The sequence below is a fragment of the Blennius ocellaris genome (assembly GCF_963422515.1).
Source record: "Blennius ocellaris genome assembly, chromosome: 17".
Classification (NCBI taxonomy): Eukaryota; Metazoa; Chordata; class Actinopteri; order Blenniiformes; family Blenniidae; genus Blennius; species Blennius ocellaris.
This window is the reverse complement of record NC_137666.1, coordinates 13,758,898-13,785,076: the sequence shown is the minus strand read 5'-3', so window position 1 is coordinate 13,785,076 and position 26,179 is coordinate 13,758,898. Positions and strand designations below refer to the sequence as shown.

The window sequence follows — 26,179 nt, the reverse complement described above, 5'->3', positions numbered from 1 at the left end:
ACATCTTTTAAACCACCATTAAGACATTTCGTTGTGGCTTATTAAGAACGTATTGAGTCTTTAGAGGAGTCTAAACATAACTAAAAATGGACCTTTACCAAGTCAAGATACTTAATTTAGAGGCCCTGAAAACAAACACCATATCTTTAATGGGTTTAATACCAGTGGAGCCCATTTGTTGTGTCACAGTTAATGAAGCAGCTTGCAAAGGCTCATTTATGATCTTCATTAGCAGAGAATCCAATGGAAGCACTTGATGTTGAATCACTGCCACACTTCACCCACAGTACTGTACACAAACACACTAAAGAGGCATATATATATATATATATATGCTCTGGATGTTTTCCCAAAGGAGCTCTGTCACATTCTGTTGTCCTCTGAAGTCCAGCATTCAGTACCTCAGGACATGATCCAATTAAGTATTTTCAAGACCAACATTCAAAGGGAAAGGTGGAACCAACCAGCCAAGGATCTCTGCCAAGGTCTTTGTATCTTCTTTGACTATCCAGTATTTATCTCAGCACGTGTCCAAACCATGTCAATCGAGCTCCCCTAGCTTCATCTAGCTTCATCTAGCTTCATCTAGCTTCATCTCTAAACTGCTCAACCTTGTGTTTTCTCAATCCCAAATCTTCATCGGCATAATGCTACTGTCTCAAAACCCACACATCTTGGCAGGGTGACCTACTGTCTTTTGAACCCTCCCTTTCACTCCCACGTCTATCCCGTCACACTTCAGTCCTGACGCTCTTCTCCGTCCACTCTGTCTGGTCTCTTTTGTGTCCTCCCTGTCTCACGCGATGGATGCTTGAACCCCGGTGCTTGACTTCATACACCTTCTCTCCCTATACTCCTTACATCTTCACCTTTCCACCTCCTGCCCTTTCATTTACACACACATGTACTTTGTGACCTTTCTCTGCTGTCTCCTCTGGAGTTCCTGAGTACTATTGCTCACGTGCACACATACAAACATGTGGATAATCCATCTGTTTTGTGATTATTAACCATGAACCATGATAATGATGAGACAATCATATCTTCGAGTCAATGTTTGTTTTTTCCTCCATAGTATATCTGTACTCCATTTTTCAACTCTTTTTTTTTTTTTTACAATTTGAATAAAAGTCCAAAACTTGTGACTCCAAAGATACTTTCCCAAACACCACCATGGCCACCTATGTAGAACGACGTGTTCCTTAGCGCTCATTGAGCAAGCTTCAGTCCAGTCCAAGCAGAATCACTAAATCGACATTGATGAATAGGTATAAAAGAGGCGTTTTGATGTCACATGAGAATCAGTTTGTCTTCACTGTGAATAAAACCAGTACAAACCCACTTACTTTGGTGTCATGTGTAATGAGACGGTAAAGACTAATCGGAGTGGGATCCCTGTTCGCAGAGACGCTAATGGAAGCCTTTAGGGTCTTGGAAACGTATACCTGCCTTTAAAGGCCACCCACACTGCTTTTAGCGCCACTTAAAAGTGACTTTGAAGATGCAGCAGTCTCAAATATAAGGGGATCCCTTTTAAGTTTTTCTTCTTTATTTAATGAATATGATCTATTAGCCTGCGTGTTAAGTCCAGGGCTATTTTGAGACATGCACACATAAGCCTTTGGACGGGTAGCCATTCATTTGGAAAAGGGGTCTTTGGGGGCAATTAGAAATAGTTTGAGGTTCGGTGATGACATAAGACAAAGATTTCTATCTTTAGAGGAGCTGCGGCGATCACACATTTCTCTACATTCACAAATTACAGGGCGAGCTTCGGCCCTCAACCCACCGAATGCATTCCTTCCGAAAAGTGTCTGCTCAGATTTCAGGCGGGGGTTTCTGCTCAGTGGAAATATGAGTGTTCTGAATGGATGGCTTCTATGAAATGGAGTTTTATTCCTCTCGGATTAAATTAGCTCTACTTTGGGGCTTGGGGGTATTTTTTTGTATGAATGATGAATTCTGTGGTGGCTGTGTGGAATGCAGAGGTTGTTTACCCTTCCCTCCTTTTTTTCTTTCTTTTTAAAGATTTTTTTTTTCTTCATGAACTGCAGCTTTGCTAAGAAATCGGCTTTTTCTTCTTGATATGACAAGAGTGTCTGTGATTAGACTTCCAAGCATGATGTAAGTCACCAAAGTCATTTGTGCCAGTCCCCTCAAAGCCAAATCATATTCTAGCGTCAGAGTGTTTATATACACAAGTATATGGAGAAACTTTTAAACAACAGTGAGTGGGTACAGACTGTTTGGGTTTTGGGCTCTGCTGCTCTGATGGCTGATTCTTTCTCAAATTTTGATTACAGAATGTGTCAGCACATCACAATTGGCGGTCATTTTTGTCCATTTTGATGTTCAGACAAGAAAATAAGAAACACATTGAACTATTCTGATCATATAAATTTGTATGTTGCTCCTTCTCCGCCTGGGTCGTCTGTGGTACTTTTAAAGACGACAGGATCTGTGTACACAAAGGTTGTTTTAGCTCTTAATGACCCTCAACTTCTTTATATGCTCCATTTTTGTACTTTCTGAAACCAGTAACTCATACAAGTGTCAGGCCCCAATTTCAGATCCTTGAAGGTTGTATTTTATCCTGACGTCGATGGAAAAGAAAGTGACGTTCCCAAACCAGTGGCTCATTACCACGCGAGCGCGATGAGCTGATATGCAGCAGCTACTGGAGGAGACAACGCGCACATTCGTCTCATGCATCTTTAATACCACTGCTTACACTTTACAAGAGGTGCATAGCGGAGGCGATGGCTTATTAAAGCCTGAGGCATCTTAAAGACTTTGCGATTTCGACGCTTCATATCCAATACGTTATAAATTTCCACATTGGATTCCTCAGTCCTCTAAACCCGAGGTGGTACTTGAACGCCACTTGTTCACAACATTATGATGTTTCTTTTTTTTATTCCACTTCTGCACGTCAGAAGCCAATATTTGTAGTTTTCATTTTGTCATATTTTTCATTTTAAATTAAACATTTACCTTTTTTTTTCCTTGCATCTTCTACCAAAGCAATAGCTGCACTTCACTGGTGGATCTCGTTTTTTTTGTTTGGTAAGTCGGCTGTCTCGGAATGCTTTCGTTGACCTGTCCCATCTGTGCACACGCTTACTTACTAAAAACCACTAACCTTGGGACTGGAAGACAAAACCCCGTCACCACCTGAAACAAATCTGCTTCAGTTGCCCTCATAACCCGTCGAGTGACTTCATCTGAAGTAAGTCAAGCAGCAAAGCTCACACTCGGCCCAACGGGGCTACAGCTGCTTTCATGTGGTAAATGTTTTTGTTTTTCCTTGTTCTTCTTGAGGTGCATAGTTTGCGGACTCCTTTACTTTCTGAACTGAATGCTCTGTGATTCCCTCTCTTCCATCTCATGTGTTTTCGTGACTAATTGTGCGCATGGATGATCACAGGCCTCAAAACCAACTGCATTCTGGAAACATACATCACTCTTGTATACTGAAGAGCTCACGGGGGGATACAAGCTTCAACTTCAACATAATTGGTGAGAAAAAGGCAAAGAAGCGTCTGTGGAATGGTACTAAAAGACGAAATAACGCAAGGCTACTAATTCAGATGAACATTTGACTTCATGATGAAAAAAATTGCAAAACGTAGCTGAGACATTGGAGATTATGTCTACAATGAATTTGTGTCTTCTGATGTTACCTAACTTACATAGTTAAACTTCAAATAAAAGTGTTGACTCCTGTCCTTACAGCTTTCTCAGTGGAATACTGTGTCTCACAGTTGTGAATACACATTTCTTAGTGTGCTGCGATGCTGCAAAGATCACTAAAAAAAAACAAAAAAAACAGGCCACTTGCGTATGCGCTGTTCTTCCCGAAGGCCGGTTATTCCCTGGGTTTATTTGTGTTTTCCCAGAGTGAATCGCACACTTGTCAGCAAACACAGCAACAATAAAGATAAATTACGATTTCTAGCATTTCATTATAAATGCGTGCTGTTTATCTCTCTTTCATTCGTTCCGTGCTGTCTCTCAGTGTTGGATCAAAACAGATGATTCTTCACTAAAGTTACTCAATAGTCAGGTCATTCTTCTCCAGATCACGCTCACATCAGTTTAAATGAGCACTTTCCATTCATCAGTCTTCTATCGTGAATTTTCCAACTTAGAGTTTCTGGTTGTCCAATGGATGATCGACAGGATACAAAGGTTATAGATACAAAGAAAGGCCCCAAAGTGCAGAAATGAAGTGGTCTACCCATGAAGAGAGTGCATAACCACTGAAACCACTGTAAATGAGCACTTTACAGTTTTTTTTTCCAATTGTTAACACACTAAAATGACATGCCAAGCACAATTATTTAAAATGACACCTTCTCTCACACATCTTGCATTTCAAAGTGACACTTTTTAAATGCACTGAACACGGTTCTCTGCTTAAGACACAACAACCTGACATAAAGTCACAGTTTTACCATTTGAAAATACTAACATCTAAAATGACAATACATGAGCCACACACACACACACACACACACACACACACACACACACACACACACACACACACACACACACACACACACACACACACACACACACACACACACACACACACACACACACACATATACTGTATATGTATAACCGCCATTGTAACTTTGGTTTTGGTAAATATTGAAATCAGATTACAAGAAATTCAAAGCCACATCATTCAAGGTAACACCTTATTCAGCAACATTCAAAAGTCATCCTGTCCACATTGGTTCACGTCATCTTGTCAGAATGAAACTACTTTATAATGTGACTTTTGAGAGAAACTCTCAAAGGAACAAAAAGCTCAGACGAGCATATGTGGATGTATAGACATTGACTGCAGTACAGTACATGAAACATGGTTTTCCCAGTGTACTGGAAAATACCATATTGACTTTCAGCATGGCAGTGAAAGGTATGCACTGACTTAATTGGTGGAAAAAAATGTATCAACAGCATGAGTGTATCTGCAAATATTTCTGTGCATGTGATCAATCTGAAGAATTTTCTACAATTTGACATATTTTAGTATTATGGGGTATAAGTATACTAAAGATGAGTGCTTTGCATTAAGCCCAACAGTGTGTAGTTGGTGAGACAAAAATCAGGTAATGTGAATGGAGTGTGTGCTGCTCGGTACAGAAGTTTGATTTTGATAATGCTGTATGCAGTTTTTGGTTGCAGGGCTTCATCTTGCAGTATATATGGGGAATTTAGCAGTTTCAATGTGTGGTTTTGTGAGTTGTTTTAAGAATTTTGGTAAAACCAGCCTCGTTTGCAAAATTGTGTTTTAGGAAATGGAGGAAAAAAAATAGCATTTTGTGCAAAAGGAATTGATGGCCCGATGTGCCGAATGGCGACTCCAACAACAATGTTATGTGTCGTGAAATCATTTTGCTTTGGATTATTGACTTATATTTATTGGCTCCTTATCATTTGCTGATTTCATAATGACTGGAAGGGAACTTGTGCAAGTGAAGTTTCTTTGCTTTCATTTCATGCCTGACTTTAAATGCAAGATCTTTACCTCCTCTGAGGTGTTCTCGAGGTGTCTACTGCTACTTATACATTTACACAATGCTTTTGCGTGACAACTCTTTTTGAATTCTTCACAAACAAAATGGTCTGATTTGATCTCTGCCTTCGTCTTGTTTAAGGTCATGACAAGCACAGTGCGATGGGTTCACTGCCCCCCCCCCGGTGTGCTTTCATTGCAAGTCAAATGGCACACCCCACACCCGGGGCAACAAGAGGCGGAGTGGGTTGGGTGTATGGTGAAGATAGGGCCGAGGGGGGGGGGGGGGGCCTCGTTGTAAACCTCTGTGTCATGGTCGCTCCGCCCTCACATCATCCGTCGGGTACACTCACCCAACGATGACAGTCAGCAGCCTGTGATGTGGTTTGCAGGCCTGTTTATTCTTTGGAAACCCACTAAAAGTAGCATTGGATGGCAAGCTCACCAAAAGGCCCCAGTGCTATTATAGGAGCGCTTTGGTTGAGTTTTGATCTGGTGGGTTTGTAAATAGGGCCCTGCCTTGCTGCGGGGCACCACTTTTGGGCCATATTGTTTAGTGTGACCTGAAGGAAGCTTTTTGATATTTAGAGTGATTTGTAACCTGGAACAAAATGAAAAGTCCTAAATTGTTATAACTTGTGGCATTCAAGCTTGTATACGGCAAGAGTACATCAGTGTGTGCTTTTCATAATGTTGATGATGACGGACAAAGGGCTACAAAACGTCCCCTGCTCTACTTTTCCTCATTTCACTGAAGGACAGATTGTATTTTTTCCTTCTTTTATTTACCCCTAAAAATCATTGTAACTTTTAAATCTAAATGAGTCCCACAAATACGTCAACGCCCCCCCTTTTTTTTTTCAGTTGTGGTTTTTAGATCGAGCTATAATCATTTCTCATCTTTCTTTGTCTCTGTGTATTTGTGTGTAACAGCGTGCGTGCACACACACACACACACACACACACACACACACACACACACACACACACACACACGCACGCTCGCACGCACACGCACACAAATCCACATGTGCACACAAATGCAGTGTTTCTCCGTTTCTGGCGAGAGCTTCTGATGCAAGGACGGCAATCTGTAATCTGTAGTAATTGCATGTTGCAGAAAAACATTTTTCCGCTGTGGTAATCGCTGCAATATGTGCAGTTGCATTGCCAAAGTGACAGCACCCCCACCCCCTACTGACACACACACACACACACACACACACACACACAACACACACACACACACACACACACACACACACACACTGACTCACTCTGACTTTGCCAAGTGTGCACTGCTGAAATTGTGGAGCTTGCTCCTCGAGACAGACAGAGAAACCGGAAATGTGTAGCATTGTGACAATCCTCCAACTGGTAAGTGCTTTCTCACTCACTCACACACACACACACACACACACACACACACACACACACACACACACACACACACACACACACACACACACACACACACACACACACACACACACACACACACACACACTCACGCACACACACACCTGCAGTGCTGCCATGCTCCATTCAGCTCCTGCTAGAGATTTACAGTTCCTGCCAGTGACAGTTTAACTGCCACGCAGCCCCACTGCCAGAGCCCAGCTGCCACACACAGATCAGCACACCGATCTTTCACAGGAGCCACATCAATTCACCCTCCCTTCTTCTTTTTAACAGCTATGACACGGCATGGGTAGGTGATGAGGCGAGCTCCTAACCCTCTGATGTTACTTGCAATGCTGTCTCCTCGAGTCGAGTCGCTTGTCAAGAGTTCCTCGCCGTGTCGGTGGAAGATGCAGCCGCATTGAATCACGGGAGTGTAGCGACGGTCTGTGGCTGAACCATTGATGCATATTTATCAAACCATCATCTACCATTTCACCACTCTGACACCAGCGTGTACTTGACTTGGCTGGATTGTGGCGTGGGTTTATTCGGTCATCACCACTGTGAGTCTGAGGGCTAATTATGGTACGTGTTGAAGACGACGGCGTGTTTCACTTGCTCGTCAAATAATCCCTCACTCCCTCTTTCTGCCGGCCGCTCTCTCTGTCAATCTGCTTTCGTCATTAAAGCACCACGCATACATGACATCACTACCCACCGTGTCGTCACCCCCCTTTTGCCCATCGAAGCTCGAAATATGTCAGCCCAGTTGAGGAGCAGCGCCACACACACCTACTAGTAGGACAAGTAATGCTCAGAGACATTTATAGATACACAGCACAGACACCAAGATTGCAACCAGACTGTGTGTGCAAACCTTTTCCTCTCTGGGCTGCTACTCTGACTGCTGAAGCCATCCAACCTCCCAGCAGTTGAACTCCACTGTGTCTCTAATGGAGTCTCTCTGTCAGATCAAACAGCTCCCATTGACGAGGAGAGGAGACAGATCGCAGCGCTGGAAGCCGTTCAGTCTGACAGCGCCGAACACGTCTGACTAGCAACGCAGCCTGCGTCTGCTCTTCCATTGCTCGAGATCCCACACAAATATAGTAGCGCCACCGGAGAGGGGAGTGGGGAGGTGGGGAGGTGGGGGCCGCCAAAGCAGCCCAGGCCTGTCAGCTCAGAAAATAAGTTGTGAGGCATCCCCCCCCCCCCCCCCACTCACACAAAGGCAAAGCCCCACAGCTCGGTCTTTTTCTCGAAATGAAATCGCATGTGAGCTGAATATTAGGAAGTGCGCATGGCTTCCAGCAACCACCAAGCCATTATAGCAGAGCCTGTAAACCACATTTTCACCAGCAGACAATGCCTCTTTGTGCACGTTGTGTGGCTGTCCCCACTCGCTGAAAGCCCGAGACGCGACGTACACGTTCAAGAAACTCTTACCCTACAGCGACGCGAAGGAGGAATTGGTGTCGAAGAAGTGTCACCTTTTAAAATTTGGCTAATTAGCGACAGTTGTCTCAGGAGAGGCGAAAAGGACTGTCTGCCCTCATTTAGCCCCGTGGAGGAAGACCTTTGATGTGGTCCCACATGGAATGCTGTTGTTCATTCTTCTCTGCAACAAAAGCCACATGTTTTAACTTTTTTTTTTTTTTTTAAACCAGGTCCCCATTACTTTGAACTGTAGAAGCAACATGGTAAGGTATGTAATGTATGACATGAATGGCATGAATGCACGCTGGCAAATACCACAAGTCAGAGAGGACTCCACCAACAGGGCACTGGGCCAAATGTTTTTAGCTGAGCTGCGTGTTTGCGTTCGGGTGATTTTGAGGCAGCAGACATGCCTCAGTCATCACTGATCTCACATGTAAAGCCTCATGAGAACACACACGAATCTGTCGCGTGCGCATGATTCCAACTTTTCAACCATTGTCATCAGTGTTTTTCTCCTCGAGCTGCTTTCATCGCTATTAAGGCTCTCTTTCAACAGGGTCATTCCAGGTTCTGTCGCACTCGCTCAAGTGCAAACTGGACTTCAAAGAGACCCCAAATATTGAATTTGCATTTATTTCCCTCTTCAGAGGGTCAGCCTCTCGAGCTCCATCTGACTCACCGCACCATTTGACCAGATTTGAACAGAACTCCGGCGCTGGTTTCCTGACAAGTGTCCATGCCACTTTCCTTTGCAGACGTGAGACAACTTCTTGGAAAGTATGCGAGCAGCCCTCTGGGCTTTTCATCGTGAGGAAACAAGGGTGTGGTGTCACTCGCCCTCCAAGCCAAAGAGCTCTGGAAAGCACTTAGACATATATTTTTGTCATCCCTCATAAATCAAATCTTTTGCACAGTAAGTGATTATTGTCAATCACTCCAATTGATCCCAAATTAAATGTAAATTAATCATTTGCAAACGTCACTCAAGAGCTCCGCTGTGGCTGCGGAGCGTCACTTTGTTGCACATAACTCTGCATCTGTGTTGTTTTTTTGGGCTCCACTCCCAGTTTTAGATTAAGCAGACCTAATGGGAGGCTGAAACTTATTTTCAGTGCAGTGCCTCCATTCAGATCATTACTTCAGTCCGGGACTTGATTCAATTGGAATTTCGGGGAACCACCCGTGTGTCCGAAGTGCCTGAATGCTTCCTCTCATCATCTCCGTCACGAATCAGCAGTGGCATTTGCCCGCGTACAGTTAGCACCCCGGCCACGTGGAGTGTGCATCATCGGGCTGGACTTTCCCCCCCTTTGACTCACAGCCCGAGGCGTCCATTGAGGCTTTGCTGTAACTGCACTCTAATCCCCTGATTGCTGTGTTTAGGGCCGACATGTCGCTGCTGCACGTCAAGGCGGCCACTGCTAACGACAAGCTAATGACATGACGATGACAAGGAGCGTTTGTAAACCCAATCAGAAGCCCGGAGTCTGGCTGCATGGTGATTAGGTTAATCAAACTCTATACTGACTGAATGACTGGCTCGCTGTCTGCCTCTTATGTCATCATGCTGATTAAAGGGGAAAAGTTCTGTTTGGGCCCTTCTGACACGAACGTCTCTCTGCCAGGCTGGCAGTGTTAGCACAGCTAGCTGTCGGAGTACAAAGTAGAGAGCTGAATGGCTCTCTGTGTGACTGAAGTGTAACTTATTTTTCCCACGAGGCCATATATAAGACTATCGTCTTCCAAATGGCTACAACAGCTATATTATATCATGACATTTGCTATTTGACAGCAGAGAAGTTGAGCTCCTGAGAGAATCTGATGTTCTTTGACAACCAAAGATTTGTGAGTGTTTTCCGAGTTCACACTTACTCTTTGTGGACAGTCGGAAAAGGCTCGAGCCAAGTTGAGCCTCATTGGGGAGATCCGCTCCGCTTGCAGTCAGTACAAGAGTAACCGCAATGTCATTAAGAGTTTTTCAAAGCATGAGACACTTAATAAAATCAAGAGAATAACCACTGATATTTCACAGTGAAGTCCTCTGCCGTTAGTCACCATGTGGGTTATTCTGCTGGACTCGGGCATCAGAAGACCATATGTTAGTCCCGACCGGCTATTATGGTGAGGTCACACAGCATTTAGAGAGAAAACGTCACGGCCATCATGTTGACATGCACTGCTCCTCTGACTCAGCATGAGGAAAAGTCAGGCAGTGCATTTGTGTGTGTGTGTGTGTGTGTGTGTGTGTGTGTGTGTGTGTGTGTGTGTGTGTGTGTGTGTGTGTGTACACACACACACACACAGACAGCATTTCGTGTGCCGGTGTGCGTATAACATAACGTTCCCCTGTACAGTTGCGCTCGTGATGTCTGCACCCGTGAGCCCGCCGTCTGCTGCAGACGCAGTGACCTCACTGCAGACGGACTATGGAGACGGAATGGAGGGGCCCGCTTCTGTTGCACAGCTGAGGGGGAATCCCTGGCTCGGTGTTTCCTGCCGAGCCAACACAGAAGTGAGCAGCTGCGGAGAAAGTATGAACTCTCCAAAGTTTAGTTGAGGGCAAAACCTGCTATGATTCAGGAATACTAGATCACGAATCACTAGATTCACGATGCTGTATGATACAGACGGAAGCATTTAAATTGAGGTTTTATCTTTTTTTTTACTCCTTACAGGTTTCTTTATTAATTTGTATTTGAAATTGTTTTTTTTTTTATTGCATAAAGGAAATGCCAGCATTCCTTAGTGCATACAGTGTATGTGAATAAGGGAACACGAGCCTGAAGAAGTAGAAAAGCAGCAAAATCAAATTATTAGTTGTTACTTAAAGGTTAAAAGAAATATTTCAATGTGAGCTTGGAGAACAGAAACTACCACTTCTACATTTAAGCCACACACTTATAAACAGTTTTATACCAGTTTTTGCACCTCCGAATATAAGCAACACTTTAAAAAAAATGCTGTTAAACCCAAAAGAAGAAGAAGAAGCAACACAGTTTGGATTTTCACACAACACAGCAGCTTTACACTTTTTAAAGTAGTTGAACATTGTGCAATACTTACACCCCCCCCCCCCCCCCCCCCCAGGAGAACAAAACCATAAATAGCAGCTAAAAATTAATAAATATTCAGGTAAATGAATTTTCTATCCAGATTCTTATCCATATGTGTGTGGAATTTTGTGTTCATAAATTGAAAGTATTTTTTCAATCATGTGGCTTTAACAACGCTTTTGATGTTGCACAAACTTCTTTGTTGTAACACCAATTAGTTGCTACAAAAACAAAGAATTTTGTATTGATGAGGTACCTAAACGGCACAAGTATCTTGGTTAAATTGGCCAAAATCTCACATCTCTTGGCTTTAGTTATCATGTTAGTCCTCCATGATGGCAACTTAAATATATTTTGTCTGAGGACAATTGGTCCGTATATAACAAGACATTGAAAGTTGAAAGTTTATCAAATAATGATCTATATTGATGATTTTAAGTGAAGAGTCAGAATAGCTGACACAGCTTTTACTCTCTGTCTGCTCAGTTAAAATAAGCTAGACTTGGTTTTAAATTGAACTTCAGATACCATTTAGTTTATAAGTAGGATTAAATCGGTAACATAAGCATGTTTCACTAATTTTTCCAAATTGAAAAGTAGTTTTGAATCCACCCTCCATTGCATGGGGGGGCACAATTAGGTGACCCATTACTGCTGCAGTTTGTATCACAGTCAGATATCTGTTCCCCCCAAAGACTAGTCTAAAATAATTCTGCAATCCAATTTTTTAAAGTGCTGCCTCCACAAAAATCAATTCCCTGTGGTTAAAGTTACGTTTGAAAGGAGGGAAGAAGCAACCCAGAAAACATGTTTTATTGCAGCAGTGACAATTAGCTGTATGTAAACAAGTTGAGAGAAAAAGAAAAAAAGAAAAATTCTGGGAAAATAGCGAATCAGAAAACATTTCGTAGCCTGCAGCCTCTCACATCCTATCATTATCTGCATTTTTCCACCACCGTAATTAAGTTTTTTCTTTATTGCTTATGGGAAGAAGGGCAGGCCATAAGGATGTTTTGAGCATGATTAAAGCTGCTCATAATGAAGTGAAGAGTCTGGAGGAAGGATTTTTGTCTATGGGGAAAACATTCCTTTTTAATCTTTCGATTGTGACAGAATGAGTTCCTCTGGGCTTCAGATCTTTGCTAAACCTTCACACATGATAAAGTAAAGCACACACACGCACACACACACACACACAAAAAATAAGTCGCCGTCCTCTTGATATGTTTCTGAACATGTGGGATCTCCATAAGCTTGACTCATTTTATGTGCTGCAGAGCAGACCCATGCCCGCCCATTAAAGTAATTTGTGGGTTCGAATGCAACTGTAATGTTAAAAACAAAAGTGCACTGCAATCGGCGCGGTGCTTAGTCACAGGCTCTTTTTGCTGGTTCTCCTCCTCACTGCAGCAGCAAAGGATGTTGTTGACAACATCTGGTTAACGATAGCAGGGAGGGGTCCAAACAATACGGCCTCTCCATCTGAGTCAACCTCAGGTCACAGCTCTCTAATTGCAGCACTGATTTAGGTCTGAAAACAAACTCAACCTGCGATAAAAAAAAAAAAAAAAAAACAACAACAACAAAAAAAAAATAGCTTCAGCTTTTACCTCTATTTATCTTGAATGTATCCTCGCTGAAAATTGCAAACAAACTTCATATACCTGCATGGCTGTTGTATAAATCTCGGTTAAATAGTGTATAAATTAGCTTTCAATAATATTTTCTCTGAGCCTAAGCCTTACCATATAATGAGCTTTGGGGCTGGCTTGTGGTTTAGGGCGTAGGTTTAAAACAGAATTAAGAATCAGAAAATTGCAAGAAAGTCTTTTCCTTAATTTAGTCGTCCACCACGCCGGACGCATGAGATCACAAGGAGTCTAATAATGTGGATTTAATCACTTGAATGTCAGGGTTAGTATGAAATATTATCGGCTAGTAAGTGAAGCAAATTAACCATAAAGACATTACTTTTTCGAAACTGGGGTAAGGATTTTTATATTGTGATCATTTCCACCTTGTTATCCAATTACACAAGCTTCTTTGAAGTCTGCCTGCTTTCCTCTCTGACATATTTTTTTTTAGTTGTCGGTTAAAGGAGCAGGTCTAGACATTATTAATTACTGTTACATCACTCGGATTATATCCACTGCCATTCTTTGATTATCATGTAACACAATAGGACACATTCATACCTTTTTCTTTTCTATTTTTTTTTTGTGTTTTATCTGACAGAGACTTCAATTTGAGCGGAGTTCAGATTATTTGATCGCTGCCATTCACTGTGAGACCACAGTTTAATATGCAGACTAACCCTGGATGACTCAGATCACATCTTACTGAGGTAGAGAATAGATCCCCTCCTACACTTGTCGACGCGTCCTCCTTTTAATAACTAAAGGTACTTCATCACAGACCAGACAAAACACATCAAGTAATTGAAAATCCAAGTGAAACAGGGCTGGCATCCCTCAGTGAAACACTATAACCTCTAAGATGACATGTTGCAGGTACTTTTCCACATGCTATGGTGCAATGTTTGTTTTGTTTTGTACTTCACATTGTTGTTAACAACCATCCAACTAAGTGAAATATGATGGGTGGTCTTTATAGAGACCTGCGGCCGTCATACATGTTGCACCAATGGATTTTCTCAATAGTTCACTTTTGACTTCCCTACATTCAGTTCTAAAAATGTGTGTTTTGATAAGATAAATATTAGTTTCACGCTCATCTGGTATCTTTTTGTTCAGGATTTCTTGTCACTCATTGCAAAATACGGGAAATAAGGCATTCTGGGAAAAGTAATGAAAACATCCCTCCCTCGGGTTTCTTCACCAATGATCTACCACTTTGGAGTCGACACACACCTACAGTTTGCTTACGCACACACAGCCTCTGTCAGGGACTGTTTGTTGAAAGATGTTGCCCAATCTTTCAAACCACCTTTTTATTTTTTATTTTTTATTTTTTTTAAAGTCACAGAAACCTTCACAACACAAATCCATATTATCAGATTGGCTTGCAAAGAATTTTACCCTTGTGGTTACTTGCCGACCACCAGAAAATTATATTTACTACTGCACTTAGCACAACTGCAACCTTGACCGGCGCAGGTTTGAGTGCAGTGTTTTGATCTAAAATTGAGCGAGGGCGGAGGCAGGCTCGGGATTAGTCAACCACATAATCGGCGAGCCCCCACCCCTCTCTCTGGGTTCTACCTGGAAGCCATCTTACTGGCAGCCCCTGGAAGTGTTCTCCATAAAGTCGTGTTGACAGACGGTGAAAGCGGCGAGACGGAGCAAAAAGTAAATAAGTACCTCCAAAAACGTTTACAGCCCTAATCAAGTCCAGAGCATTTTTCTTCCATCCAGTATGCCTTCAGAGTTTTATAAATAGATATTATAGTCGGCTAAATTGGAGACAGGATTCCGCTGCTCTGCGGCTGTCATGCGGCTGTCATGCGTTTTCTATTATTTGCTTTCACTTTAAAATATTGAAACTCCTAATATCTGGTTACAGATTTTCAGCCCCGCTCGGGCGGGTATTTGTGTTTTTGGCGTCACTCGGAGGCCTCGCACTCAGCAGGATCTTGAACGGGCTCCAATCAAGCACGTTAATTTAAGAGAGGAGAAAAAAAATCTTCACCACATGACTAATAATAAATGCTGCAGCGGCTGGCCATGTGTTCTGGTAAAATTTATAGCCTTTTTCCTTTTTTTTTCCAGCTACTGTATTTGTGCCTTTTTATTTGTCAGTAGTTCTTGGGGAGGATTTCATCTTGAGACCCGATGCATATAAAGTGTCTATTCTCACAATGTGAATGGCACTCTCAAGCTTTCTACCCTCCCTAACACTTGTAGAACAAACCAGACCACCTCCCAGAATCCTCCAAAATAACCCTGCTACAACTGTGGCGAGGCATGGCGGCTTTCTCACACACAAGCTCTCGCTTCCATTCATGCAGCGCAATAAGCCAAACATATAAAACCATTCCCACCCTAATAAACTTGGGCCTTTTTCTGTGCCACAAAAGGGAGCTGGCTCCCAGGAGCATAACACTCTAAAAAAAAAAAGAAAGAAAGAAAGAAAAGAAACAAAAAGCGGACCATTGAATATAAAACAGCCACCAAGGAACCAGGCGGTCCTTCCAAGAGAAGGGAAATGTGGTGACGGAAAGTGAGCCAAGGATATGACCCACCGCTTGGGCCCAATCACAGCTGCTATAAACCAGGTACCCCACCTGACGCAGTGTGAACCACACTGGAAAACTCAGTAAAGTTTATAGAAGTCGGCTGTTTTTGGAACCTGTTGCTCAATGAAAGAAAGAAAAAGTCTTTCCTTGGCGTTGCTTTCTGATAAATTAGTGGTATTGCCGAGTGGGGGTGAGCAGGTGTAGCCTCATTGTGGTTATTATCGGAGAGCTGCAGCAGAGTAACAACTTTTTGATGCACAGCTCTTTGTGTTTGATTCTCTTTAGCGTGAATCGTTTCTCATGTTTTTACAGCAAGCTAAACATGATGAGAACGACTGTGTGTGTGTGTGTGTGTGTGTGTGTGTGTGTGTGTGTGTCTGTGTGTGTGTGTGTGTGTGTGTGTGTGTGCGTGTGTCTGAGGTTTCTGAGGTGACGCATCCTTTCGCTTCTCACGCGAAGTGCATCTGATGTTGCACATCACATGCTCACATGTGTTCTCTGTCTAACACTGTGAGATACGTTGAAACGTTTCAAAGTCACCGATATAGCGCCAGCAGGCTGATAACATTCGCGTATTGAACTTACAAGTAGGCATGACATGAAAAACCATGTTCGAGATTGAAATCTGCATTTGCTCAAATGAATGAGATGCTGCTAAGTGCAGTATTTCCTGACTTCTAAAGAGGTGAATACAGTGTTTCCATAAACGGCACGTCGCACTGTATTAAAGTCAGCGCTCGGCAGAGCCAGACATTTAACAGTCGTCTTGATTTTCTGAAACCGTTCCTCTTAATTTCAGTTTGATTTGAGTCTAAAAAAGAGAACCTCAGCCAAATTGCTTTGCCTGTGTAATGCAAGTTGTTAAACTAACCGCCGGGGTATTTTGCTTACATGAGGTAGTCCCAATTTGAAATGCTTTCAGATTGAACTGGGGGATTTAATGACGCTTGGCCTTTGTTCTCTTGCAGTTTGGTTTCAGTCTCCTGACAGAACGAATTGTAAAAGGATATTGCATATTCACTAATGATTTCCAATGGGTGATTACAGTTTTGAATGCCTGCCTCCCCTTTCCTCCCTTCACCCGCCGTCTCCCATCCGGCCTCATTGCTCCGATGGGGGCTCTGAGATCAAAGGCAGGTCTCCCCGAGAGCGCATAACGCTCGAGGATTGACGGCATGCGTGAAGCCTGAAGTTGGTGACACACGGATCTGTAAACAGTGAGGAGATAAAGCGATGCAGATCCAGTGGTTTGCAGAGAAGAAAAGGCGGCCTGAGCCTCGTCATGAGGAAACTATAAAAGCCTGAATGTGTGTAGAAGCTGTGAGAACACTGGAACATCATCTCCTGTCACTGCGGTTCCACCAAGGATCTCAGAGGATTGTTCTCATGTGAGACACAGATGTACAGAGACTGTATATGTGTGTGTGTGTTTGACTGTCTGACTGTATGCGTCGAGGCTCCAAAGATTTTAAGATGTATTCTGCTAACAATTACGAGCTGGTGGTGCTTCTCCTGTGGCTGTCTCTGATTAACACTGCAACAAGGTCTTAATTGGAAAAGGGGTTTCGTTTTCTTACTCCTTTTGCCTTTCAGTGGCTGTTTTGGTGGTTGTGTGAGGAGCAGAGGGAACAACTTAACCCCCCCCATGACCACCATCAGATTAACAACCTCGGTGACAACAGTGACTGTTTTTGTGTTTGTCATCACTTACAGGAATAAACTCAACAGGCATCTTTTTCACATAAAAAAAAAGAGTTTCAGACTTGCACTTTCCTCTCAAACACACGCGAGCTGAATAGTTTGTGAGAGAAAGCTGTCTGATTGGAATTGCCATGGCAACAAATGGCTTCTTCAATGAGGCTAAGAGTTGATCGTCGCCCGAGTATAGTGCACTCACCTCACCACACAGACCAAAAGTACCTCCTGGAAGTAAGGCAGAGAGAGCAAGAGACTAATATGGTCTCCCTTTGCTCTTTTATTGTATTGCCATGTTCCAGTAAAGCGCCTGGTCACATGGAGCCTCTGAGCTCGTATTCTCACAGAGTGAGAGCTCCCAGTTTCTCTTTGTAATGAATGTCTGTGGTGAGAATCCCATTATGGTGCTACTCCATCAAGCCCTTCAGAACACACAGGAGCAGTGGAGGCCTTTATGGACCTTATCAGCCAACTGAGACCTGCGCTACAGTGCAGCGCAGATCCTGCTTTCACAAAACTTTGTGTGTGTGTGTGTGTGTGTGTGTGGACAGAGAGATGAATGCGTTTGGATGCTAGAAGAAGCCGCTGGCTCACACGACTCAAATGTGTTGAAGTCAGGAGCAACATGTTGTCTAAGAAGACGAGGCATTGGAAACGACTGGACAGAGGGTGGGCTATTGTTGGGAGGGAGAAGGGGGAGAGTGGAGCAGAGAGGGGGAGGATCAGCACTCACCTCTCAGTAGACTGCTGCTGTAGTTGGAGAAGGAGTCAAAGATGCTGTTGGATGCCATGACAGGGGAATGGTACGGAGTCCTCGCTGCAGTCGGTACCCACCAACCTCCAGAGAGGGAGAGAACAGGAGGACTGAAATGCAGATATAGAAGAGAACGGCACCAACGAAGGAAGGAGAGCAGCAGAGGACAAAACTCCTTGAGCTCGGAGCCTGTTTGCGACCAAGAATCTATGGTTTGTGACTACCACAGGAATCCCAAGCCACAAGCTTGCAGCGAGAGCGGCAGCAGCATGTGTTACCAGCAGCACCAGAAAACTTTTGAGAGAGAGAGAGAGAGAGAGAGAGTGAGACTGAGAGAGATAGGGAGAGAGAGAAGGGGGTCAGAGGGAGAAAGAAATAGAAGAAACTTAGACTGTGGTTGGAGAGAGAGAGAGAGCGAAAGAATAAACAAAGGCAACAGCAGCATTTGCAACCCCAGGTAATGGAAGTGGACTCACCAGGGCTGTAGAAGAGAGGAGGCCGACCTAAAGGAGCCCGGGCCGGTGGTGGCGGTGGTGATGGTGGGTGTAGCGGGCTGATGGGGAGGTGCTGGGTTTGTGGCGCTCTGTCGTGCAGCAGGCCGAGGGTCTGAGGTTAGCCAGCTCGCCTGATGGCGTGGTTGGTCTCTCTCTTCCTCGGTAGTGGTGGTGGCCTGACTGGAAGCCTCAGTTCTAGTAAAAAGGCTCAAAGCCACAGTCTATCTGCATCCTCCTCGCCATCCTCCACACAGACACACACTCCCCTCTGTGAGTGGTGGAGCCCACGTCACGTGAGGTCACCGGTGTCTCTCCCTCCCTCCCCTCCCTGCCTCCTTCTCCTATCAGCTTTATTTCTTTTCAAAATTCTCTGGTTCCTCTGCCTTCACGCCGTACTTTCCGTGCTTCTTCTTCTGACTCGCCGTGTTCAACTCTCACTTTTCATTGGTCGTCCCACGTTTTTGGAAACATTCTATTTTCTTTTGAGTTCAAACCGGGCAGCCGTGAGCGGCCCTGCGCCACTGTGGCTCACTGAGGTTTGCAGCGAGCGCTGAAACCACTGCAGAGGAGCTGGAGAGACATTAAAATGTATTAAGCCCCAACACAAACACAGAAAGGAAAGGCAGAGGGAGAAGGACGAGACCCAATTAGACAAAGGGAAAGAGAAATGGCGAAGTATCTGTGGCGAAAAGAGACAGGAAAGTGCTGCGTCTGTGACTGCAGAGCCAGCTTGTTGTTTCTCGTCTGTGTATGACGGTCCTGTGCTACTTTTTTGTGTTTGTCTGACTCACTGCACATCTGTGTTTGTAAGAACCAGTGGTTTTTGGGCCTGCAAAACCTCCACCCTCACTTACCACTTGATAGTATCATAATCTGAGTCTCATCAGAAGTGGAGCTGCCACTGGCTCCACTCTCAAGTCTCCTTTACCATTCTGATTGGAGAAATTACATCAGATTAATCCCACTTTGTGTCTGAGCTTTGCTCTTTTTTAATTTCCATTTTAATCTGATGGAGCTGAATGTTTGGGTTTGCAGTCGACTGATTTTACCTGAGCTTCTCTGAAGAATGTGCAAGATTCCTCTCAAAGTGTTTTTGTACTATTGATGTGTATTCCTCCCTCTGAAAGCCAGAAACGATTTAACCTGATTGTGGGTTTCAGACTTTAGCATTTTCTAGGTTAAATACAAGAACGGAAAGATTTTAACTGATGTGGTGGCTTGTAGTACGCGCTCAGTGTCAACCTTGAGTAGTAATACCAATATTGACTTTAGCTTCGGCAGATTTTAAGCTTTTTATTTTCGAAACCTGTTGTGAGGAGAACAGGAAATGATCTACTTTGCCTCAGGATTCATGCAGAAATTAAGGGCGAGCGGAGTGGCGAATGTGCCGGCGGACCAGTTGTTGTCTGTGGTGCTGTGAAGTCTACAATCTCCTTGTACTTACATGTGTTTTTGTGTGAGTACGCAAATCACTGGCATTTGCAAACCTGTGGTATCCACACTTCCTCTCTCCTTTCTCCTGTTTCTTAGTGACACGCTGACCATGTCTGGGCTCGGGACAACAGACCCAAACCACCGTCTGGTCACTCATGTGACCCGCCTCCTCGACTTGGAAGCCCGCGTGTCCGGCGTGCGCACGTTTCGGTTCTGCTTCGGTGTTTCACACCGCTCTGTGTCATCACCCTGCGTCGTCCTCTGCTAATTGCCGGACCGAGCTGCTGCACGGACCACAGCATGTGTTTGTATGTGTATATACTGTACCACGTTATGAGTGTGTGTGTGTGTGTGTGTGTGTGTGTGTGTGTGTGTGTGTGTGTGTGTGTGTGTGTGTGTGTGTGTGTGTGTGTGTGTGTGTGTGTGTGTGTGTGTGTGTGTGTGTGTGTGTGTGTGTGTGTGTGTGTGTGTGTGTGTGTGTGTGTGTGTGTGTGTGTGTGTGTGTGTGTGTGTGTGTGTGTGTGTGTGTGTGTGTGTGTGTGTGTGTGTGTGTGTGTGTGCGTGTGTGTGTGTGTGTGTGTGAAGGAGAGAGAGTGCTCGCCGCTCCTTCCTGGTAGCCCGCACTGCCCTGTAAATGAGCAGTTGCCGTTGAGTTAGGCGGCAGCGCAGGCTAAATGACACGGCGTGTCAGCGAGTGTGGCCGAACGCTGAGGCCACAGCCGCGGCCCCAGGGCTTTTATCAGTCCGTCCACGCGGCCACTACAGGCCTCGGGCTTAACCTCACACACAGCGAGACTTCCTCTTCTCACACCTCTGCTGCCTCCCGACATGGCCTGGGGCCCCGGCCTGCCAGCCCAGGGACAGATTACAGCTCTGTGTCTCCCTGCTGTCGCTCGGGCCTCTGGGGAAACATGGCTCCCTGAACCTCCGCCTTTTGTTGAGCTTATACAGAAACATAAGACTGCAAACATTTGTGTTTTGTGTGTTTACCTCAGGTCTGGTACACTTGGAGCTCCGGTCTCATCTGTGTTTGCTTTGAAGGCTCCACAGTGCAGAATCCTGCTTTCACAGCACAGCGCCTTGTGGTCGTTGTTTGTTTATCATCGTTTTACATGCATGTATTTGTGCAAGTGAGACATGCTGCTAGTAATAAGTCATGTTTTGTTTTTGAGATTTCATTAAAGTGCGAAATATAGTTCTCCGCTTGTTGTTTTTGCAAGGGGCTGACTGTTTCAGATTATTGTCAATTTCCTTATTTTTGTCCACTTGTGGAAACAAAGTCATTGCATCTGGATTTTCAATGAGGAATAGAGAAAAGCTAAACAAATATAGGGCCATCCCACAGCATTGTGCAAGAACGGGAATTGGCTCCATTGTAGTGTCGGCCAAATTTGACATTTGAAGAAAGCACTGAAGTCAAGGCCTTTTCCTCCGTCCTCAGTGTGTGTGTTTTTTTTTTTTTCTTTCTTGGTCTTTGTCTAGGTAAACATCTGCTTCATGTTTTGAAATGTATCTCATGGCTTTGCACTGCCCATGACCGTGAGGGGAAAAATAGTCTGAAGATCATTGTGGCCGTCTTTCACTCAATTCTTTTTTTCCCCTGCCCAGGCCTTGTTTATCAAGCCCCTGTATTTAAGCTTAATATAACTCCTGTTTTGCTGAGAAAACTGTGGTGGTTTAATCACTGTCAGTGGTCCTACGCCTCTCGGGTGTGGCTCGTGAGGCAAAAAGGACCCAGTGCGGTCGTGCGTCCAGCTGCAAAGGGGCTTATTTTGTGGTCTAAAAATTGCAGGCTTCCCCATATGTTCCCCATAAACGTGGAATGCAGCGTGGGACTTGAGGAGGCTTTTATAATGAAGTGGCCGTCATTGCATCAAACACCACGGTCCTGCTCGCCCCTGGGATCAGCTTCGGGAGCTTGTTTTTCGGGCAGCGTACGCAGGTCCGACGTCTTCTGACTTCTCACCCACACCTCGTATCTGCAGTTTTCTTCTAATTATATGAAACGGCTTCATTTCACTGGCCGACGCTGCTGTCGACTCCCAGCACTGAGTAGAAATCTGCTTTTAGGGTTGGTGGAATAGCAGGGATTTCATGTGTGAGCTGAAAAGCGGATAACTTCAAATAATTAGCACACTGGTGGCTTTCAAATGTTATTTCAGCACACTTGGAAACCTGCGCATGCTGTATCTTCCATACACTGAGTTGACTAACTTGGGGAAAGTAAAAATTACTCTTTTTTAATGTTGTATATAATATTGATATAGTTTCAAATATACTATATTCAATCTAGAACTGCGATATGTGAAACAAAACAGTAGGGGTTACTATAATAAGTTACGTGTAAATTCAAACTAAAATAACAATATTATCAGACAAGAAGATTAGTAGTAATCTGTACTACTTTAAGAGTTCATGTAACTCCTTTATACAAGACACTTTTAACACAGATATCTTCTGTAAACTCTCAAGTGTTAGTACTCCAAGGAGGAAGTTGGCATAACCCAGTGTAACAAAAGAGAAAAATAAAACACGCTGAAATTCCAATCTTATCACATGTATTTAAAAAGAAAAACTTGTCTTGAACAGAGCAGCTGCTAAGTGGTTGATCATGTTAGTCTAAACAGATGAAGTTGTGAGGGAAAGTTGTGGCTGTATGAGGAATTGGTTCATTGTTACCAGCTCAGCATTAATCCGTGTAACGCGTCTGCGTGTACGTGTGTGTGCGTGCGTGCGTGTACGTGTGTGCGTGTTGTTGTTTTCGTTGTCCATGCAGGCACTCCCAGATGCAGTGGTTTTAGCATGCAGTATCACCGTTGGAAGTGATCACCGGGCCCATTATTTATTTATTGGCTCCAGCAGACATGGAGACTGTGGTAACCACAGCGAGAGGAGGGGAGCGAGCGGGGGCGCCGTGTCGCCACACACCACGCCAGGCCGTGTCCCGGAGATGTCAATGAGCGCCTGCATGTATACAGAAACTTGTGGCAGCTTTCTAAGGAAAGATAAAAGTGTGCGATGGGCCGCAGGAGCAGACGGCTCTCCGGATCACTGACAAGTATTTCTCCGTTAAACAGCGTGAGGACGGATAAGATGGAAGTTTGTGATTAAATGCGCGGCTTGGTGACGGCTGCCTGCTGAAGACTGCAGCTGAGCGTCTTCAAGTGCAGTTTTGTGCCTCTGGCACCTGCCTCATCATTTTAAGGGAAACTTACCATGTTTAGAGGCAATAAAACTCACATCCAACCCCCTTCACTCAAGCTCTTCCTGTTATTCACAGTGTGCCAGCATAGAGCGTAAGAATCCAGCTTCCTTTAGAGCAGGTTGTTTCAAAACCTTCATATAACTCGTGACTTGTGTTGTAGTTTGACCACTTCTAGCTGATAAACAATTCTCCATTTGCATTTACATCATATTATTTCGCATCGAATCTGGCCTGATAACAGTTGAAATGTCCAGACGAAAAGATTTAAGAGGAATGTGTTTGAGGTTGGAATCTGTGCTGATTCGATTAGATTAATACCTGCAAAAAGCTGTGCAATGTCTACTTTTGATATATGCCACAAACTAAAATCATACAAGGTTCTTCAAGTTCATTAGACTAGTGAAGGACAGTTTGTTTCTTTGCAAAGGCGGCTCATTTTCACATTTTTATATCCTGCCACCTCACGTCTCAGTGCAGCAAGTGGTCATCATTGGTGCATGCGTGTGACTCTTTACTTCACCAGCCCTCCAGGGACAAAAGACTTCGCCTCAGGGAATGAAGTGGGGCATGGGCAACAAAGAGACATAAAGTGAGAGGAATAAAAGAAGAGTTAATCCTGTGAGCACAAAGTGTGCAGACAGAACGACACAATTGAATTAGACAGGAGTGGAAGATTAAGCTGGGCTGTTCGTAGGAGGTATTGAAGGGGCTGCTCTGTTGAACTTAACGCCCCTTGAACAAACAAAAATGTCTTTTCAACATCATGTTTATGATCTTTCTACATGCAGGCACTTTTTCCTGCCCTGCGGTCATTGAAAAACCATTGTTCTTGCTGTAATGTGCTCATGATGAAGTCAAACCGAAAAGAAGGTGTTGTGAGGTGGATTGTTAAGTTTAGACAGCAGAAAGCGATGATGCATCAACTAAAACCATAACCTATCATCAATTATCCTGTGTAGCTGGAAGACTTACAATTTCAATGTAAACTCCTAATATTAAGTTGTAAAAAAAATACCAAAAAATGTCCTCATATACAATTTTCTCATTGAACAAGGTTTTACCAAGTGGTTTTGTGCTTGTCTTTAGTTGATCAAACACTTGCCTCAGACAACAGCAAGACCATTATGTGCATCTCCAACATGTGTCAGAGCTACAGTATCGTCATTATTTATTCATGAGCGTCAATCTAAAAGAAGAGGGGAATCTGCGTGGATCTTACAAAAGATGGTCTTGTGCTTCCTCTCTTGCTACCAGAGTGTCACACAGTCACAGTTAATAGTTGTCATCACACTTTGCGACTGAGTAAACATGTTTACTCCTCGGGAAATGGCTTCTTTTCTTTCCTTGCTTGTCAAAAGAGGCGCAATAATGAGGGATGAAACTTGGCTCTTAAAGGGAAAGACTGACTTCCTTGAAATCACTCCGCCATCATGCTCATGATTAATATGGAGATGAAATGCAGTCTTTATGAAACACCTGCTGTGCTTTTTACATACATTATCTGCCACTTAAAAGAAAAGAGATGACTCATTCAACAAAAGACATCTATCCAAAACAGAAAACGGTCAAAAACAAAATTGATATTTAAACACAAGGAAATATTGTTTTTCCTCATATTAAGAAAAAAGTCATACAGTTTTTAAGCTGTCAATTGTAGCTACCTAAATCTATAAGCATTTCTTTTCTTCCTGCAAGCTCTATTAGTGCCTTCACGTGACACCTGTTCAATGCCGACTGTTAAACGTGCATTTTCCTCAGCTGCTGTAACTCTGAAAATGAAATCAAGAAGAGGAGCGATAAAAGCAACCCAAACACTCGGCGAGCGTCTTGAACTGGATTATCTTTTTGGTTCACAGTCCTTATCATGGCTGTGCCTGTGTGCTGCGTCAACCACGTGTCTTCACCAGAGTGGTAAATTTACGCTCGGCTCTGAGGTGCACAGAGGCACCACATCATGGCTACGGAGCAGCCGTGAGGAGCTGCAGCCTCACATAAAAGCACCCGTAAACCCGAGACCTCAGTTACCCCAAATGCCCCAAACGCTCAACACACACACATGCAGAGAGGAACGTCTCCAACCAGAATAGAGGCGAGCATGGTCTTGCCACAAACCCAACTTATCCCGTTGACCCGAATCCATCATCGGGATCTTCTGCGCTCACGCAGGTGGAATGCCGAAGCGATCCTGTGTCATTTTATGTACAAAAGACAGGGGGGTTTTTTTGTGTCACGGTTTCATCTATACCACTGAAATGTAACTTGTATGGGAATGCACAGTCTCACTCTGCAGAGCTGCAGTTAGCATGCGCTCGCCCCATTTTATTACCTGTGCGTTTATGCACGCGTGTGTCTGCGCGTACTCATACGTATTTCCTGTGGTTCAGACATGGGTTTTGGATGCGAGACAAAGTTGCAAGCATGCCGAGTCTGTGTGCGGCCGGATGTTCCTCTTGAGCAGATGCACAGTGGTTTACTTTGACACTGTGTGCGTGTGAGTGTGTGTCCCTGCACACAGTGCATGCAGACACCTTACTGTACAATCTAAAAAGTTTATAAAGCACTTTAAAAACACCACAGTGGACCAAAGTGTTGTACAAAATGAATAAGAAAGATGTAAAAGTCCAGAGCATTCGTCCTTTTTATCATATAATTATTAATTCTTAAAAAAAACAAATTTTAGTTTTAATTACTAAACTGCATTTCAAAGTCATTTGAGGGATAGTACACTCCGTACTGCTGGTTAGTTCGATTGATCACATGATCACGTGTTTTTATGTCCAAATGTGATCAGTAACCAAAGTATGAGGCGGTGCAATATTTCACTGAATATTAAAGCATGGAGTTCTTCATTTGCTCGCGGTTGACATATTTAAGAATAAATCATGTTTTGCAGCCTGTATCCGATTGGGTGTTTTTTAGTAAGTGTCACTGAGGTGAAGCATGTGAGCGACAGCATGAGCAACTGCAGCATA

At 43.9% G+C, this 26,179-nt stretch overlaps 1 protein-coding gene across 3 annotated transcripts in view; it reads right to left on the bottom strand.

Annotated features, from left to right (window-relative positions):
• Positions 1-18,159, bottom strand: part of runx3 (RUNX family transcription factor 3) — a 52,810-nt gene extending 34,651 nt beyond the window's left edge. For 2 of the 3 annotated variants that reach the window (XM_080512946.1, XM_080512949.1), the window contains exon 1: positions 18,054-18,159. In XM_080512946.1, coding sequence (XP_080369072.1) covers positions 18,054-18,111 — 58 coding nt within the window. In that variant the 5' untranslated portion in view covers positions 18,112-18,159. Of the gene's footprint in view, positions 1-7,814; positions 7,938-18,053 lie in introns of those variants that run through there. The other variant, XM_080512947.1, reaches the window with a different exon arrangement.
• Positions 18,160-26,179: the final 8,020 nt, after the last annotated feature.